Source organism: Lygodium microphyllum, chromosome 12 (genome assembly GCF_053477565.2).
Source record: "Lygodium microphyllum isolate KBCC chromosome 12, Lygodium_microphyllum_v1.1.10, whole genome shotgun sequence".
Lineage (NCBI taxonomy): Eukaryota > Viridiplantae > Streptophyta > Polypodiopsida > Schizaeales > Lygodiaceae > Lygodium > Lygodium microphyllum.
Genome location: NC_141146.1, coordinates 93526785 through 93543846, shown reverse-complemented (window position 1 = coordinate 93543846; position 17062 = coordinate 93526785). Strand labels below are relative to the sequence as shown.

Here is a 17062-nt window from a genome sequence, read left to right as displayed (position 1 = left end):
CAAAGTATAATGTGCTTGCTTGTGATTGGTCTTTTGCCTTGCTCTTGTTTCCCCCTTATGCCAAACTCTATTGCATAGTGGAGATTGGAAGCTGTGCATCATTTTTTCAATAGGTTTTTGTAATGCGTTATCTTTTCAATAGTTGATTGGATTTGAAAAATTGCTTTGAAGAGGCGAAGCATATAATTTGGGTGCAAGCAAAATGTTGCTCTCACATGTCTTTGCGTAAGAGCTAGAACATGCCTAGGTAAAATTTACTTCCACAAGTCTATATAGTAAAGTTTAGTACGATGTGGATGGTTTACTTAACCACTCTTAACTTAAGTGCTAGCAGATTTGGGAGGTCATAGAGTACATCTAAAAATGGCGACACTTCATGAACTAGTTGAAGTTAAAACATATTGCAATCATTTATTGGGAAATATTGTGCTCTCTCCTCTTAAGTTTTATTTTCAGTGACGCAGTCGAGGTGGGGTTAAGGTCAACAAGTTTGCAAGTGTGTGGTTGCTATGGAGTAACTTTAGTTCTCGTAGTAGGTACACGTCCGAGTCAATAGACTTGGATGTGGGCGCAGCTCTAGGAAAACTTGCCAGAAACAAGGTGCCCGTCTAGTGACACATTGCGCACAGCAATGGGCTCTTGCGAGCTTGATGCCTCTCTCTACGTGATAGCTCTGGCCCTTGTATTATTATGAAAGCACTCGCGTGTGACTCTGCTCCCTTGTGGCACCAAAGACTCGCACACTTCGCCGTCCTCAACAACAGCTTCCACTGTCCCCCTTCTCGCTTTCCCGCGAAGGACATAGCCACACAGAAACCCCAGGCAGCGTGGAACGCCCTCTGTGTTTTCAAGGCTTGCGTCGCCGCTCCATTGATCATGGAGGTTGACAGTCTCCATCGAGCAGGATACGATGCTGTGGAAGGAGAACGAGAGCAAAAGGAGCTCCAGTCAAACAATGCCTGCAGCGAAGATTACTTAGAGATTAAGGGGGAAAGAGAGGGGTACAACTTGCAGGAAGAAGCTAGAGAGATCATTTCAAAGGATGCCTGTGGCAAGGAACATGCACAGAATTACAGAGACAGCAGTGGAGCTGAGAGACAAGAAAAGGAAGGATTTAAGGGAAATGAGAAGGACAGAAATCAGACACGACATAATGGAGTAGATAAAGAGCACTGTTTCAAGGAAGAAGGGACGAACAATGTTGCAACTGCAAGAGAACTTGCCTTGCATGAGGTGCATGAGGAAGAACCTGCAGATAAGCATGGGGACAGCGGTGGAAATGTGAGACATAGAGACGAAGGCATTGAACAGGGTGCAACTGCAGGAGAAGTTACTCTGTATGAGGAAGAATGTGCAGAGAAGCATGGAAGCAGCGATAGAGCTGTGAGAGAGAAAGATGAAGGTACTGAAGGGAATGCTGACGAACAGGAAGGAGACGAGCAGCCAACAAAGCCTCTCTCCAAGAATGCACAGAAAAGACTACTCAAAATGGAACGATACAGAGCTCAAAAGATGCAAAGGAAGGCATATGAGAAAAGCAAACGGCATGAAGAGACAGAAAAGAAAAGGGAGGAGTGGGAAACCAAGCTAGCTTCTCTTTCTGCAGAAGAGCAAGAGAAGATACTCAAGGAGCAGATGGAGAGGAGGCAGTTGCGGAAGGTAAACTGGCAGAGCAGGAAGGACAAGTTGCGTCGTGCCATGGAAAGTGGCCAGAACTTGGTCCTTGATTTAGAGTTCTGTGACCGGATGAAGCCAAATGAGCTTGTCAGCTTGGTTCAACAGGTGCACCTTGCTTTTTCTATGTTCTGCATCTTCTGAAATTCTTACATCAGTTTTCACTTATTGAAATATGTGCAGGTTATGTATTCGTATGCTGCAAATGCAAAGGCTGCTATTCCTGTGCGATTGTCGCTAACAGGATGTGCTGGGGATATTTTAAGCCATTTTGAGAAAGTCTCTGGTTTCAGCAATTGGCTCATCCACAAGGAGGCAGGTTCCTACATGGATGTTTTTCAAGACAGGAAGGATAACTTGGTTTATCTTACAGCAGACTCGGAGCATACCATTGATCACCTGGATGAATCAAAGATTTATATTATAGGTGGGCTGGTTGACCGCAACAGGTGGAAAGGTCTGACATTTGAGAAAGCAAAGGGCCAGGGAATTGCGACAGCCAGGCTTCCCATTACGAAGTATCTTAAGATGATTAGCTCACCGGTACGAGAAGATTTAAGCTGTATCAACATGCTATAGCTTGCATCTACCTAAATGTGCTGTATCAACATGCTATAGCTTGCATCTACCTGAATGCTTTTCATACAGCTCTTTTTGATGGCAATACTACAGCAGTTGTGGTTTTTATAGCAAATTATCATGTCATCCCCATCTACTCTAGCTTATTACAAGTAGTGTGCTTAGGACTCCAGGTAGAGTAATGGCAAACAAGATAGCTGTGCGTGTTACAAGCCAAATCAAATGACATTAAGGGCTCTTTTTATGGGCTTAACCTCCTCAAGACAACCCCCTCTACTTTTGCTGTCACCCATTGACATTGGCTGGACAATAATTAACCATAGTTGATGTCTAGCCTTGATCAAGCGAGCCTAACTTTAGGGCATGGGGATATAACATCACCTCATTAGCTCCTTACTTGATGTGCGCCTCATAACATATATTGTGGCCTATTAGCATTTCACTTCAATGATGACTTTTGTTGCCACACTCACTATTAAAAAAAAGAAAGATTGAAACTAAAGAAAGAAAAACGAAAGTTTGTTACATGGTAGCTTATCTTGTTGCTTTCTATGAGATTGCTCTGCCACCATTGGAAGGCCATGCTTTTTATTGATGTTTGAGATGGCAACTTTTTTGACCATAAAGTTTTCCTATGTTGTGAATTGGGTAACATGAAAGTCTAAAGAGCAAGGATGACAGAGATTGCTCTAGGGTTTCCATATTATTTGTGGGGTTTTACATGGACCGCGTGTACTTAGAGGAGTAAATAGGGTTTATGATGCCATTGGAAGCCCATGCTTTTTACTGATGTTTGAGATGGCAGTTTTTTTTGGGTTTTACATGGACCACGTGTATTTAGAGGAGTAAATAGGGTTTCTGATGCCATTGGAAGCCCATGCTTTTTATTGATGTTTGAGATGGCAGCTTTTTGATCATTCCTATGTCGTGAATTGGGTAACATGAAAGTCCAAAGAGCAAGGATGACAAAGATTGCTCTAGGGTTTTCCATATTATTTGTGGGGTTTTACATGAACCACGTGTATTTAGAGGAGTAAATAGGGTTTATGATGCCATTGGAAGCCCATGCTTTTTATTGATTTTTGAGATGGCAGATTTTTTGATCATAAAGTTTCCCTATGTTGTGAATTGGGTAACATGAAAGTCCAAAGAGCAAGGATGACAGAGAGCTTGACCATTACATGTAGGGTGTATGGCCATCAACATTGATGTGAGGCACTTTGGTTGGACAGATGAGTCCTAACACAACTGATGACTTGTGGCTTTTACATGAGTAGTAAGATATGCCACCTTGGCTGTAGGAGAGTGTGTGATATTGAAACTACAAACATGTGAAATGATTAAGTTGTGAAGCAAATGAGCAACACATTAGTAGAGGCTGGTGTCCAAGTGGCTTGCTGTGATACCATGCTTTAAGAGAAGTAGCAGCAACAACAGTTGCTACTTCTTCTTCTTCTTCTTCTTCTTCTTCTTCTTCTTCTTCTTATCAACACGAGATGTTTGCCCACAAGATTTCCCTTGAGAAGAAGTTGTGGATGCTTAATCTTAATGATTCATTCTCTATGAGGGAGCACATCACGAAGATGGAGGACATGATAGGTGAGCTTGCTTCTTTTGGTCGGATGATATCCTTTGAAGACATGGCTATGATCCTTTTGACTCAATTGCCATCTCCTCGATTCGATGTCTTTTACACCAGCCTTATCACATGAAAGACCTATGAGATACTCTTATGGAAGGAGCTTTCACCGCTTGTCTTGAAGCATAACAAGCAACTCAGAGAGGTTGGGGCCAGTGGTTTTGACTTCACCAAGGCATTTATTGCATGTACAAGTGAAGGGAAGAAGAAGAAGATGCAAGCCAAGGACAAGAAGCAACATGACAAAAAGGATGAGAAAACGGAGAAGAAACCCAAGTGCCCACACTTTGCAAAGGGTATTTATCCCAAGGAGAAGTGTTGGCAAAGGTATCCCCATTTGAAGCCAAAGGAGAAGAATTCGAAGGTTACAAAGGTTGCCCACGTGACAACAAAGTTTGCCTTTATGCATGTATTTGATGTTAATTATACATGTATTTGGCACCTCCTCCCTTGGGAAGGCCAAGTATTTGATGTTGATTATAGAGGACAACTTCAATCGTTATGTGTAGCCTTATTTTTTGGAGTACAAAAGTGAGGCGTATTTATGTTTTTGTGAGTGGATGTGTTTGTGGAGACACAGACTACTTCATAAGTTTGTGGGATCTGAGCCAATCATGGCGGAGAGTTTACTTCTAACCTCTTTTCTCAGTTTTATAAGGATCATGGCATTCAAGTGGAGTCTACCCATCCGAACACAACGGATGAGGCGGTGGCTATTGCCATTCACATCTGCAATTGCTCCCTGGCTTCTTCATTACAAGACATGACTCCCAATAAGACTTTCTTTGGTCGAAAGCTCTCATGTCTTACTTTTGCATCTTTGGATGTGATGCATTTGTCCATTGGAGCCCCGAGAGGAACACCAAGGAAAAGGGAATTCTCTTGCAAGAAAATCTATCCTGTAACACCAACAAGCTTGTTTATTATGTTTCATATGATCACAATGAAGAAAAGAACACCAGGCACAACAAATCTTCATACAGCATCATGTACATCTCCCACGGATTTGATAGAATCAATCATATTTTTCAATATCTTCATAAAATCCATCAATAGAACAAAGAAAGTAAAAGAATACACCATCTTTGAATGGAAATACATCACATAGTATTCATCTTCAATATCTTCATAGTCTTCTCTCTCAATCTCTCATATACAATCACTTTGTTTCAGTAGAATTGGCTATCTCTGACTCTCTCTCTCTCTCTCTCTATCAATAATCATCATATCCTCACTACAATCTCTCAAAATCACTCTTAATAATCCTTCTTAGGTCGTGGATACCCCTCCTAAGAGGTATGTCTGATATGAAGAGTCACCAGAGCCACTACAGTGTCCTTTCATAGCTCACTACTGTCACTTCACTCTAGTCTTCACTTGAGTCTTCAGCAGCTACTTCTTTCACTTCTTTCAGCTCTTTTGCACTTGTATTCACCTCTTTCCAAGGCTAGAAAACTTTCCCAAGCTACACTCTCATCCATCAGAACACATACAGAAGCATACAGAATAGTCACAGAACAGTACCAGAACAGCTACAGTACAGAACAGAACAGAACAGAAACAGAAGCTCTACAGAAGACCTACAGAAGGTTACAGAAGGCCATCAAAACCACATAACTCATTCTCAAACCATTCCAAACTTTCACAAACCATTCAATAAGCTTTCACAATATCTCAATCTTCATCAATCAATACTCCATCCCTCCTTACAGAAGACAATCAGAATAAAACAGACCAAAACAGAACAAAACAGAACTTATACAGAACCAATCAGAACATCATAGAACCACCAATAAACATCATGAACTTCCAAAACACAATCATTATCATCCAAAACACTCTCAAACCACTTCTAAACTAATCAATCATCTCATAAAATTAACCATTCAGCTCTCAAAAACAACAAAAATCAGCCAAAAAACAAGTCATTTCAACACTCAACATCCATGTGGACAAGAAGTAGAGAAAGATGAAGCTTAACTCGAAGTCCAAGAAGCTCATTTTTGTGGACTATAACACTACCATGAAGCTTGACTCGAAGTCCAAGAAGCTCATTTTTGTAGAGAAAGATGAAGCTTGACTCGAAGTCCAAGAAGCTCATTTTTGTGGACTATAACACTACCATGAAGGGCTATCGGCTCTACAACCCGACGGCATGAAAGCTTGAGGTGAGTAGGGATGTGATCTTCATCAAGAGTGCGGCCTCCAAGGATCCTATTGATGGTTCTCTTACAAGTGATTCTTCATCATCGACAAATGACCCTCCCCCACCCTTAATTCCTCTATTCCCTTCTAAATTGCCTCTTAGCACCCCTTCTTCCTCTTCGGGCTTCTCCCCCTCCTCCTCCACCCTCTACCTTAGCTTCCCTACCAACTTTGACGGATGCAACTACTTTGTCGCATACTTTCACCCCTTCAATCTTCCTTGAGTCTTCTAGGGATGCTCAACTGTCAGAGGGAGAGCCTTCTTTAGATGAGGAGAATTTACCTTCACTTGTTGAGGGGGAGTCTCTACCCTAGACAGGTGCACTACAAGTATTGGAGGCTATTCAATCTCCTTCGTAGCAAGATGAGCCTATTTGAATTCCTTGTTGGTACCGATAGCTCATGTAAGATTCATGTGTTTCTCACTTTTCTACTTCTCCTATCGGTCCACATAGATCAACTCGCTTACAAGCCTTGCGGAATAGTTCACTTTGTGTGAACTATGCTCTTATGTCATAGATTCTTCATGACAAAGGGCCTACTACAGTTGAGAAGACTCTTACATAAGACATTTGGTGTCAAGATATGCAAGAGGAGCTCAATTCTATCAAGCATAATCGAACTTGGAAGTTGGTTCCACACCCCGTAAAGGGGAAGGTGATAGGTGTGAAGTGGGTCTATAAGACCAAGTACCTTGTAAATGGTTCCTTGGACAAGCACAAAGCTAGGCTTGTTGCCAAGGGTTTTGCTCGGAGAGTACGTTTGAACTATTTTGAGACTTTTGCACCTACAACTAGGATGTCTACTATTCAGGCTATCTTGGCTCTTGCAGCCCACCAATGCTGGCTTGTATATCAGATGGATGTAAAGTTTGCCTCCTTGAATCGTGTCCTTGAGAAGGAGGTTTATGTTTCACAGCCTCCATGTTTTCTTGTGCAAGGGAAAGAGAACCATGTCTACAAATTATGGAAAGCCCCCTATGGCTTGAAGCAAGCTCCTTGCACTTGGTACCAGGGGATGGATCGATTTTTTCTACAAAGTGGCTTCCATTGATCGGCTCATGATTCCAACCTATACTTCAAGGTTGAGGGTGACATGTATGTTTTACTCATCTTGTATGTGGATGATCTTATCATTATAGGGAGCTATACTCAAAAGGTTGATCGTACTCCAAAGATTTTGCGAGAGGAGTGTGACATGATGGATCTTGGGATCCTCCGCTTCTTCCTTGGATTGGAGATCTATCAAATGGTACATGGCATTTTTATTTCACAACATAGGTACATTTCCAAGCTTCTTTTAGAGTTTAGTATGGCCAATTGTCAACCTCTTTCATACCCCATGGACACCCAAGTCCAAGCTTTTGGTAGCTGGAGCTCCCCTTACAAAGGCCACCCATTATAGGTATCTTATTGGCTCCCTCATCTGGCTTATTCACGCTCGGCCGGATATTTCTTTTATTGTGGCATTGTTGTCTTAGATCATGAAGACTCCAACTCGAGAGCATTGGAGAGCGGCCTTGTGCATTCTTCGTTATTTACAGGGGGCTCAATCCTACGGGATCATATACGGAGAAGGGGTTACTCTCTGTAGTTGGAGTGACTTTGACTAGGTAGGTGATGTGGATTCAAGATGGTCCACTATAGGTTATGCATTCTTCCTTGGATCCAGAGCTATCTCACGGAGCAGTAAGAAGTAGCCTATTGTGGTCCTTTCTTCTATAAAGGTAGAGTATCTTGCATTATGTTCTACAACTATGGAGGCAGTTTGGCTTCGGCGTATGTTGGCAGAGATTGGCTTTCCTCATTCTAGACCTACAGAGCTACATGTGGACAATCAAAGTGCTTTAGCTTTGTGGTCTGATAATACCTTGTGTGGCTGAGAATGCATCGAACTACCTCAAAGATTATTAGTGGTAAAAGGTACTTGGCAGACACACACTCCTTAGTCTTCAGTCTCCCGTTTGGATGTGCACACCTTGACACTCCAACACTCCGTGCTTGGTGCTGCCATTGTGATTAGCCTAATTTGGTGTCCTCACTCACGCTTTGGGCTACATGCAAGGATTGATCAATCCATCCCCATTGTATCAATATTCTTCTTTAGTGAGTGCAATATTCTTCCTTCATCTTTTGCTTCCTCTCTTTCTCTCTCTCTCTCTCTCTCTCTTTGTTTCTCTCTATGTTCGTGTTTCTCTTCCATTGCGCACTCTCACTTTTGACTTGCGCAATGGACACTTGCGCATCATTGAATGAGTTTGTACAAGATTGGATTGAACATATTAGATTAGACAAGGTAGATTGTACAGATTGATTCATCTGTGAGATGTAGACAACATTGGTACAAAGTCTAATATTAATGGCTCAACACCCCTCTCATGCCCAAAAAAGAATTGTGTCCCAAATGATATATAAGTCATATCTTGACCTCTTTTCATAACTAAAAGGTCCCACCCCAAAGCAACCAAGGTACAAATCGATGGGTGCACATCGACTACCCAAGGACCTACCAAGACTACAGAGGTGATGGATATCTTCTTTCAAATAGCCCTATTTAATGGGTCTTCCTTTCTTTTTTTCAAATGGCTCTTAATGACTCTAAAAGGGGAAATTGTTACATTATTCACAAATAGAATTTGTATAAGGTAAGGCTAGGGTGAAGAGGTTGTGCTAGCTCATATGTGAGTCTACGTATGCCAAATTGGGCCGGGCACATGATCGATACTTTAGGCATTTTATTTATGGCATTTTAGGGCATTTTAATGGTGGCCGACCAACTGCTATTCATGATATATTTATTGCCTATATATTGTTCTCCTCCTCAATCATGGCATTCATCACCTAGAGGTCCTTACTAGAGAGAGGAGCCAATGCCAATGTCAATGCCCCTGTAGCCAATGACTCACGGTTGTACACAACTGCCTCATGTCTTGGCATATGGATTCCATTTCCCAAGCATTCTTATGAGTTCTCTTCTTTTGCAGTGGTCTTCTCTTCTTTTTGTCTTGTGTTCATCAGTCCATTTCAGCACACACGTATACGCTTCCATTGTTGCATGCACTTCTAACATGGTATCAAATTGCAAGATCTATGTTCATGCTGATGTTTTTCTCCTAATTATTGGTCTATTCTACATCCTATTGATCTGATGACTACTACCTGCTACCATCGCCTTGTCTGTCGCCCTCTAGAAGCTGTGTTTTTTCTTTACCTGCTTGGATTTCACTGTTTGCTGCATTTGATGCTGTCTAACCTGCATTTTTCCTTGCAGTACTAATCAAGGAGGCTTGGCGACAGCATCAACTGCCTTTTGATAGTGTTTGTTGGCCGTCTTCCATTTTCTGTAGTCGATTTTGTGCGATCAGTTTGTGAATATTGCGTGTGAACTCTATTGTTGTGCAATCTTTGCTGTTGGTTTGGATGTCTTCTCTCTCTATCCACCTTCTCTCTATCTTCTCTTCCTAACCTCTCTAGATGGCTCTTCCATGTATTTCTACTGATGATAAGTTACATAGCCCCGACTATCTAACTTGGAGAGCTTTTATGAAAGCTTGGTTTGTGCAAAAGCAGTTATGATACATTGTGTCTGGAGCTATTGTTGAGCTAAAACACGCTTTAGAGCTAATTACCATTTTTAAACAGTCCCAAAACATGCTTAATTAATGAAAAACAAAAATTTGGTACGCAGTTTGAGAGAATTTCAGTGCCCTCCCAAAACCCTAATTTTTTGGGGTACCCTTCAACATCTATAAATAGATAGGCTGCCCACCATTCAACCTCATCCTTTTGTGCAGGTTTCTCATTCTACCATGCAAATTTTAGCCAACAGCCACCTACCATCTATTGTCCAGCCATCACCGATTGCAGCCCATCACTATCCAACCCTAGGTGGCCTATTTTCAACCATCACCCTATTGTCAGGATGGTCACCATTTGCTGTGTCATCATAGCACCTGATTAGCCTATGTTTTCAGCATCTGGTGCCAAGCGACAGGCCACTGAAATCTCTCTCATTAAGCAGCTACTGTAGTACTTGCGTTTTTGTTGTCTAGTAGGCCGTCTATATCAACAAACACCTCTCTTGTTATCCCCGAGTTCCTTAACACTTTGGTAATCAACGTTTGATGTTTCCCGCACTTCGATACTCGGACTGGTAGTCACTACACTTGGGATCTGTCTCAGGTGGACGTTACTCTCCAACACTACATTGCTATGTCCTTAGGCATTTTGTACACTCTTACATGCATTTACAACATTCATTCACTTCAAAATTTCTTCTCTTTGTGTTTGAGTTTTGTATTTTGCATTTTGCATTTAGGGTTTGAGTTTTGCTTTGTCTCTATTTAAGTCTTTTGTTCTAGTCTTGGTCATATGTGCTGTGTTTCCTCAATGCAAACCCTAGCATATCTTCACGGCTATCCCACATCCTCAGCGTCCTTTGCCAATTCTAGAAGATTTTGACAAGGACAATCATCAGGAAGTTGTGCTTATATGGGATATGGATGATGCGCATGCCTATTCTGTGAGAATACGCAACATGTAGTGATGGGTTAGGCACGAAGATCGAGACAGTAGGTGCTCGCTGTGCACAGAGAGATGGAGAGCAGAGCAATAGCAGAGAGTGAGCACGTTTGTAGGTACAATGATGAGTGTACCACGTTAGGTTTTTTAGATAGATATATATGTGTAAGTACAAGTGCTAAGGGTCTATTCACACCCGAGCACATTTAAAGGCACAAGGGCCTTTATTCCCAACAACCTCCCACCTAAAGGCAATGTGCCTTAAGAGGAGAAAAGAATCAGCTAAGTCTAGGTATGTACAAAGCTGAAATGCATATATCTATCCAACTCTCATCATCTGTCGACAATGAGCAAACTGCTCTGCTGGAAGACCCTTTGTGAGAAGGTTTGCAGGGTTATCATTTGTATGCACTTTGACAAGCTCAATGCTCTTGCTGTCAAGTACATCTCTAATGAAGTGGTACTTCACCTGTATGTGCTTTGTCTTTGCATGAAAGACAGGATTCCGTGCTAGCATGATAGCACTCCGACTATCACAATGGAGAATAGATAACTCTGTGATGCCAAGCTCTTCCACTAGATGTGAAAGCCATAAAGCCTCCTTACATGCCTCAGTGGCAGCCACATACTCTGCCTCTGTAGTAGACAATGGCACACACTTTTGTAGCTTGGAGATCCAAGAGACTGCTCCTCCTATGAAAGTAAACACATACCCAAAAGTGGACTTCCTGTAATCCGCATGACCAACATAGTCTGCATCCATAAAGCCAACAACAAATGCCTTTTGCTTCCCAAAGCAGATGCACAACTCCTTTGTGCCTTTGAGGTATCTCATAATATCTTTCATTGCATTCCAATGCTTCTGCCAGGGGTTGCCATGTATCTGCTAACCACTCCCACTGCAAAGGCAATGTTAGGACGTGTAGCAAATATAGCATACATCAAACTGCCAACAACTGAAGCATATGATATCTTGGCCATTTCAACCTTCTCATCATCAAATGTAGGGCTGTCCTGTGCACTACGTTTCACATATGGAGGCAATGGAATCCCAATTGTTTTCCCCCCCTCCATATTGAAACATTGCAAAACCTTGGAGATATACTCGTGCTGAGATAGATAGAGTAAGCCTGTCGACCTATCTCTGAGTATTCGCATGCCAAGAATGTGATTTGCATCACCAAGATTCTTCATGTCAAAGCTGCCACCATGAAGACTTTACTTCAGTGAGTTAAAGGTATAAGTATCCCTTCCAGCAAGCAGCATGTCATCTACATACAAGACCAAGATAATCAGGCTGCCATCTGCTGCCTTCTTGGTGTACAAGCAATGATCCACTTGACTTCTATGGAAACCTTGAGATTGCATGAATGTATCAAACTTATGATACCATTCTCTTGGTTCTTGTTTCAGCCCATACAAACTTCTTTTGAGTTTACATATCAACTTTTCTTTCCCTTTTTCCACAAACCCTTCAGGTTGCTGCATATATATGTCATCATGCATATCACCATGTAAAAATGCAGTCTTTACATCCATCTGTATGAGTTCCATATCTTCAACTACAACCAAGCTCAAAATGATTCTCAATGTAGTTATCTTGACTACAAGAGAGAAGATCTCATCAAAGTCAACTCCATGTTCCTGCTTGTATCCCTTTGCAACCAATCTTAGTTTGTACTTTGGCGAGGAACCATAAGTGACCTTCATATTGTAAACCCATTTGCATGGAAGGGTTTTTTGCCCTTTAGGCAATTGCACCAAGTCCCAAATGCCATTTTTCTCAAGAGATTCCATCTCTGACAACATGGCTTTATACCATTTCTTGCTGTCCTGCCTGTCCATTGCTTCCTTGAAGCAAGATGGTTCACCACAGTCTGTCAACATGACTTAATCAGCCACATTGTTTGCATCAGGAACGAATCTATCAAGTTGTCTATTAGCCCTAGACGATCTCCTAACCCAATGATCATTGTTTGCTGGTTGTTGAGCCTGCAAATTTTCATGTTCAGCTTGCTATCTTGGCATTTCAGCCTGCAAATCAGCATTAACAGCTTGCTGTCTTGGCTGTTCCTGTACATCCAGTGGCTTATCATTATGGGCAATGGCTGGCTGATAATTTCCAACATTATTTTTTGCATTTGCAGGTTCATTTACAACAGGTATTTGCTGCTGTATAGTGCGCACATTTTGCTGTCCAAAAGGTATTTCTTTCCAGAATACAACCCTACAGACCTCCTTAGTCTTTTCGGGCTGTTTATGCATGCAATCCTCTCGGAAGATAACATCATTGTTGCGTACTATTTTCCTTTTCTCGGGATCCTATAATCTATACCCCATTTTACCCTTGTCACCATATCCTAGGAAAATGCATTTATAGACTTTGGCTCGAGTTTGCTACGTTCTTCTTTACGAATGTGCACAAAAGCCTCACAGGCAAACACTTTCAGGTGAGCATATTAAGGTGGCTTGCCCAACCACGCTTCTTGAGGGATCCCTCTCCCAAAAGACTTGTTCGGTGACCGATTAATCAAGTGAACAGTTGTCATAACAGCCTCTGTCCAAAAGCCAGGGGGTAATGCAGCATGAGACAGCATAGCACGGATTTTATCTTGTATGGTCCGAATCATACACTTTGCAACTTCATTTTGGGGTGGATTATGAAAGGCAGTGAGCTCTCTGTTTATCCCTTTGTTGTCACAAAATGCTTGAAAGGCCTTGGATACATATTCTCCACCATTGTCAGAGTGAAGACACTTAAGTGTCTTATCAGTTTGATTTTCAACTAATGCCAAGAATTTTTAAAACTTGTCAAGCACGTTGTCCTTGCTACGAATAGGGTAAACCCATACCTTACGTGTAGCATCATCGACAAAGGTGACGAAGTATTTCTTTCCCCCTAAAGATAGCACTGGAATCTGTTATACATTGGAATGTATTAACTCTAGAGGAGAAGATTTCAATGAAGGAGGCTTCTTATGAGACGTCGGTGCACGTTTATCATAAACACAATGATCACAATGCTCAAAATCAACATAACGAAGACAAGGCAAGTAACCCAAACGAGAAAGCACTTTCATTCTAGTTTGACTCATGTGTCCCAATCGGCCATGCCACAAAGAAACACTTGGCTGCTCGGTCACGGCAACATGGTCACGCACACTAGATACATGGAGAGGATACAAGGTATCACTTTTACAACCTCTGGCAATCACTTTAGATCCCTTACAAATCTTCCATTTTCCATTACCAAAGGTGGTATGAAATCCATCGTCATCTAGCTGCCCTGTGCTTATCAAGCTCTTCTTGCGCTGAGGTACATGCCGTACATGCTGAAATGTGAAGACAGAACCATGCTAAAATTGCAACTGCACACTGCCAATACTTGCAATGTCACATGCATAGTTGTCCCCATGATGGACAACACCATGTCGACCCCCTGTATAGTCAGAAAACCACTCACGATGAGGGGTGACATGAAAGGAAGCACCTGAATCTAGAATCCAAGTGTGCATGTCATCATCTGTATCTACAAGTAAAGCATGTGTACTAAAGTGTGAAGAAACAAAGAGTACGTCATTCCCACAGTCACTATCATGAGTGACTACATTCACCTCTTCAATTTTGACACTGCTCTTCTTAGGGTGACTCTTTTTCTTCTCTTCCTTGGTATCATCTGTCTTCTTGCCCTTTCCTTTCTCTTTCTTCCATTTGTAGCAGTCACGTTTAAAGTGACCCTTTTTGCCACAATGATGGCATTCAACATCCTTACCATGTGATTTACTACGTCCCTTGCTATCAGATATGCCTTTCTGCTGTGATCTGCCCCTAGTATGCAAAGCATTGGAAGACTTATTGGATGCATTGTTTTGCTGATTCATTTCTTCCATGAGTAGAGCACTCTCTACATTAGCATACAAAAGCATCGCATTAGAATTGCTCACAGCAATCCTGAATGTATCCCAACTCTCTGGCTGGGCATACATTCTTCCAATCAAGTCCAAGTAGCATAGGCAGAATCCAAACCTTCAATGTTAAACAGCGAGGCATCTGAAATCGATAGCTCGATGGTTGAGCGTGCAAGCTCATTTAACTCATCCCAGTCTTTACTGTTCCATATCTGTGGGCTTTGCCCCTTTGGTCTTAATCGGCCTTGCCTGCTTCTTTTGCAACAGGATATTATAGCACTGTTTTTGCCAGACTGCAAAGTTATGTGCTCCTTCAAGCTTCTTAATGTGCATGAGATGACTGTTGTCACTGCTGCCAGCCATGATTTTCAGCCCAAATGTGACCAAAAAGTTCAGCAAATGCAGGCCCAAACTGTCACACAAGTGACCAAGGTATAAACAAGTACCAATCAGCAATAAATAACCACGTAAAAGGTGAAATTTCAGATCTGCAAATAAATTTTCAGAAGCACTAAACCTTGTGCTACAACACTCCACAACTGATTACAGCTGTTCCAAGGACAAATACATCACATTACATGAGAAGTCACAAAATTTAGTTGCAATTTTTGTTATACATTCACTCGCGGGCACAAAATTTGACACACACGGTCAAGACCCCCAAAATTTTTGTGCTCAAAGCATCAACCATACATCTGCAGTGTCTTTGACATGCATAGAATAGGCCAATTTTGCCAAAATAGAGCAATTTCAGCAAAACCCCTAAATTTTTCCAAGTGCTAGTTGTCCAAATTGCATGGAATTAAACCCGCATGTACATAAAATGACCAAATGGCACACAAATTTTACCCAAATAGCAAAAGCCCCAAATTGCATGGGGTCCAATGTGCATCAATGTTGAGAAATTGGGTAAATTTCAGCCCAATTTTTGCATGTACATGAAAAGCTCCAAATGTTGGAGGCAAAATGTCACAAATTCCTGCAATTTCTGAGACAAATATCATTGTTGTGTCTTGCTCGCATCAAATGTGAACAAATCCCTAAATTTTTTCGGGTTCGGTGTGCATAAGTTTCACTAAAATTGAAGAAATTTCACTGAAATGTGAAAAAACCCCAAAATTTCATAGGCAATTGTGCACCGATTTCGCAATTTCTGAGTCAAATTGCCTCCCCAAATCCAAGAAAAGTCCCAAATTTTTAAGGAGCAAATGTGCATAGATTTGTATTGTGTGCTTGTACGCGCGAACGTCCAGTAGGGAAAGGAAAGAAAACCTCATTTTTTTTTCCTTTTAAATTTCAGAAAAATAAAAGAAAACGTTGACCATTAGATTCGTGACGACCCACTTGGTCACAGCCCTCACGTGTGACCTGTTGGATGCTTGCCAAAGTTCGTCCCGTCCTGTCGTGCGTCGTGGTCCGCAGTCCGTTTCACTTGCGCTGTTTTGTGTTGCCTGCGCCTAGTCGCTTCGCTTGCAGCTTGGTCGCCTGTGACTGCAGCCTGGTCACTTGTGATTGTTTCCTACAGCCTACGACTTGCTGACTACTGTCGAACCTGCTGCTTGGTGTACATTTGTCGCCCTTGCCGTCTCTTCTGCACGCATTAGACACTAACAGCTAATGCCTGAAGTTCCTGCTCGCTTGTCACGAGCTTTGTGAAAAGTGCACAACCTATGTGCTCTGATACCAGTTCGAAATGAGTGATGCACAGTGGCGATGCAATGTCTTGCGATGAAAGTGTCAAGTAGAGAGCAAAATGTGAGCAAGAGTAGAGAGTGAGAGTTAGAGAGAGAGATGCACATGTTCTTGGGTACAATTTCATGTGTGTGTACCTCTTTAGGTTTTAGATAGATATATATGAAAGTACAAATATGCTAAGGGTGTGTTCACACCCGGGCACATATAAAAGGCACGATGGTCCTTTATTCCCAACACCAAAGATGGAGACTTATTGTTACTTCTGCCGGCACATTTACACAAGGCCCGATGTCTTTGTTGGGAACGGATACCAAGTGGTCTTTCATGCGTGTTATGCTCTCCGATTTCTCCAATCCACAATAGTTGCACCGCCACTTCTTTGATCCATCAGAGCCCTTGTAACCCTTGATTGGAGTGATGTGCCTCCAATATGGGACCGACGCCATGATACGACAATCAGCCTTTATGTAATGGTTTATGGGAAGAAGAAGAAGAAGAACGGCACCATGATATGATGATTAGCCTTTAGGTAATGGATTATGGGAAGAAGAAGAAGAGGAGGAGGAGGAGGAGGAAGAAGAAGAAGAAGAGGAAGAAGAGGAGGTGGCGGCGGCGGCGGGAAGAGGAAGAGGAAGAAGAGGAGGACTCAGGAGGAGGTGGGAGTTGGAGGTCTGAGGAGGCGGCGGCGGGAGTTGGAGTGTGCCACGCGAGTCGGGAGTCGGGAAGCTTGGAACCGGACTCAAATCGCGTTTTGGCGTGCTGGATAACCAGCACCGAAACGGGCCGTAGGATCACGAAACGGCGGTCTGTCGTTTCTGTTCCAGTCCGAAACGGCTGGTTCA

At 42.3% G+C, this 17062-nt stretch overlaps 1 protein-coding gene across 1 annotated transcript in view; it reads left to right on the top strand.

The window, feature by feature from the left end:
- Positions 1 to 678: 678 nt before the first annotated feature.
- TRM10 (tRNA (guanine(9)-N1)-methyltransferase-like protein) overlaps positions 679 to 17062 on the top strand; it is a 32455-nt gene continuing 16071 nt past the window's right edge. Inside the window, exons 1-2 of the mRNA XM_087689736.1 lie at positions 679 to 1782; positions 1858 to 2217. Coding sequence (XP_087545862.1) covers positions 691 to 1782; positions 1858 to 2217 — 1452 coding nt within the window. The 5' untranslated portion in view covers positions 679 to 690. The remainder of the gene's footprint in view (positions 1783 to 1857; positions 2218 to 17062) is intronic.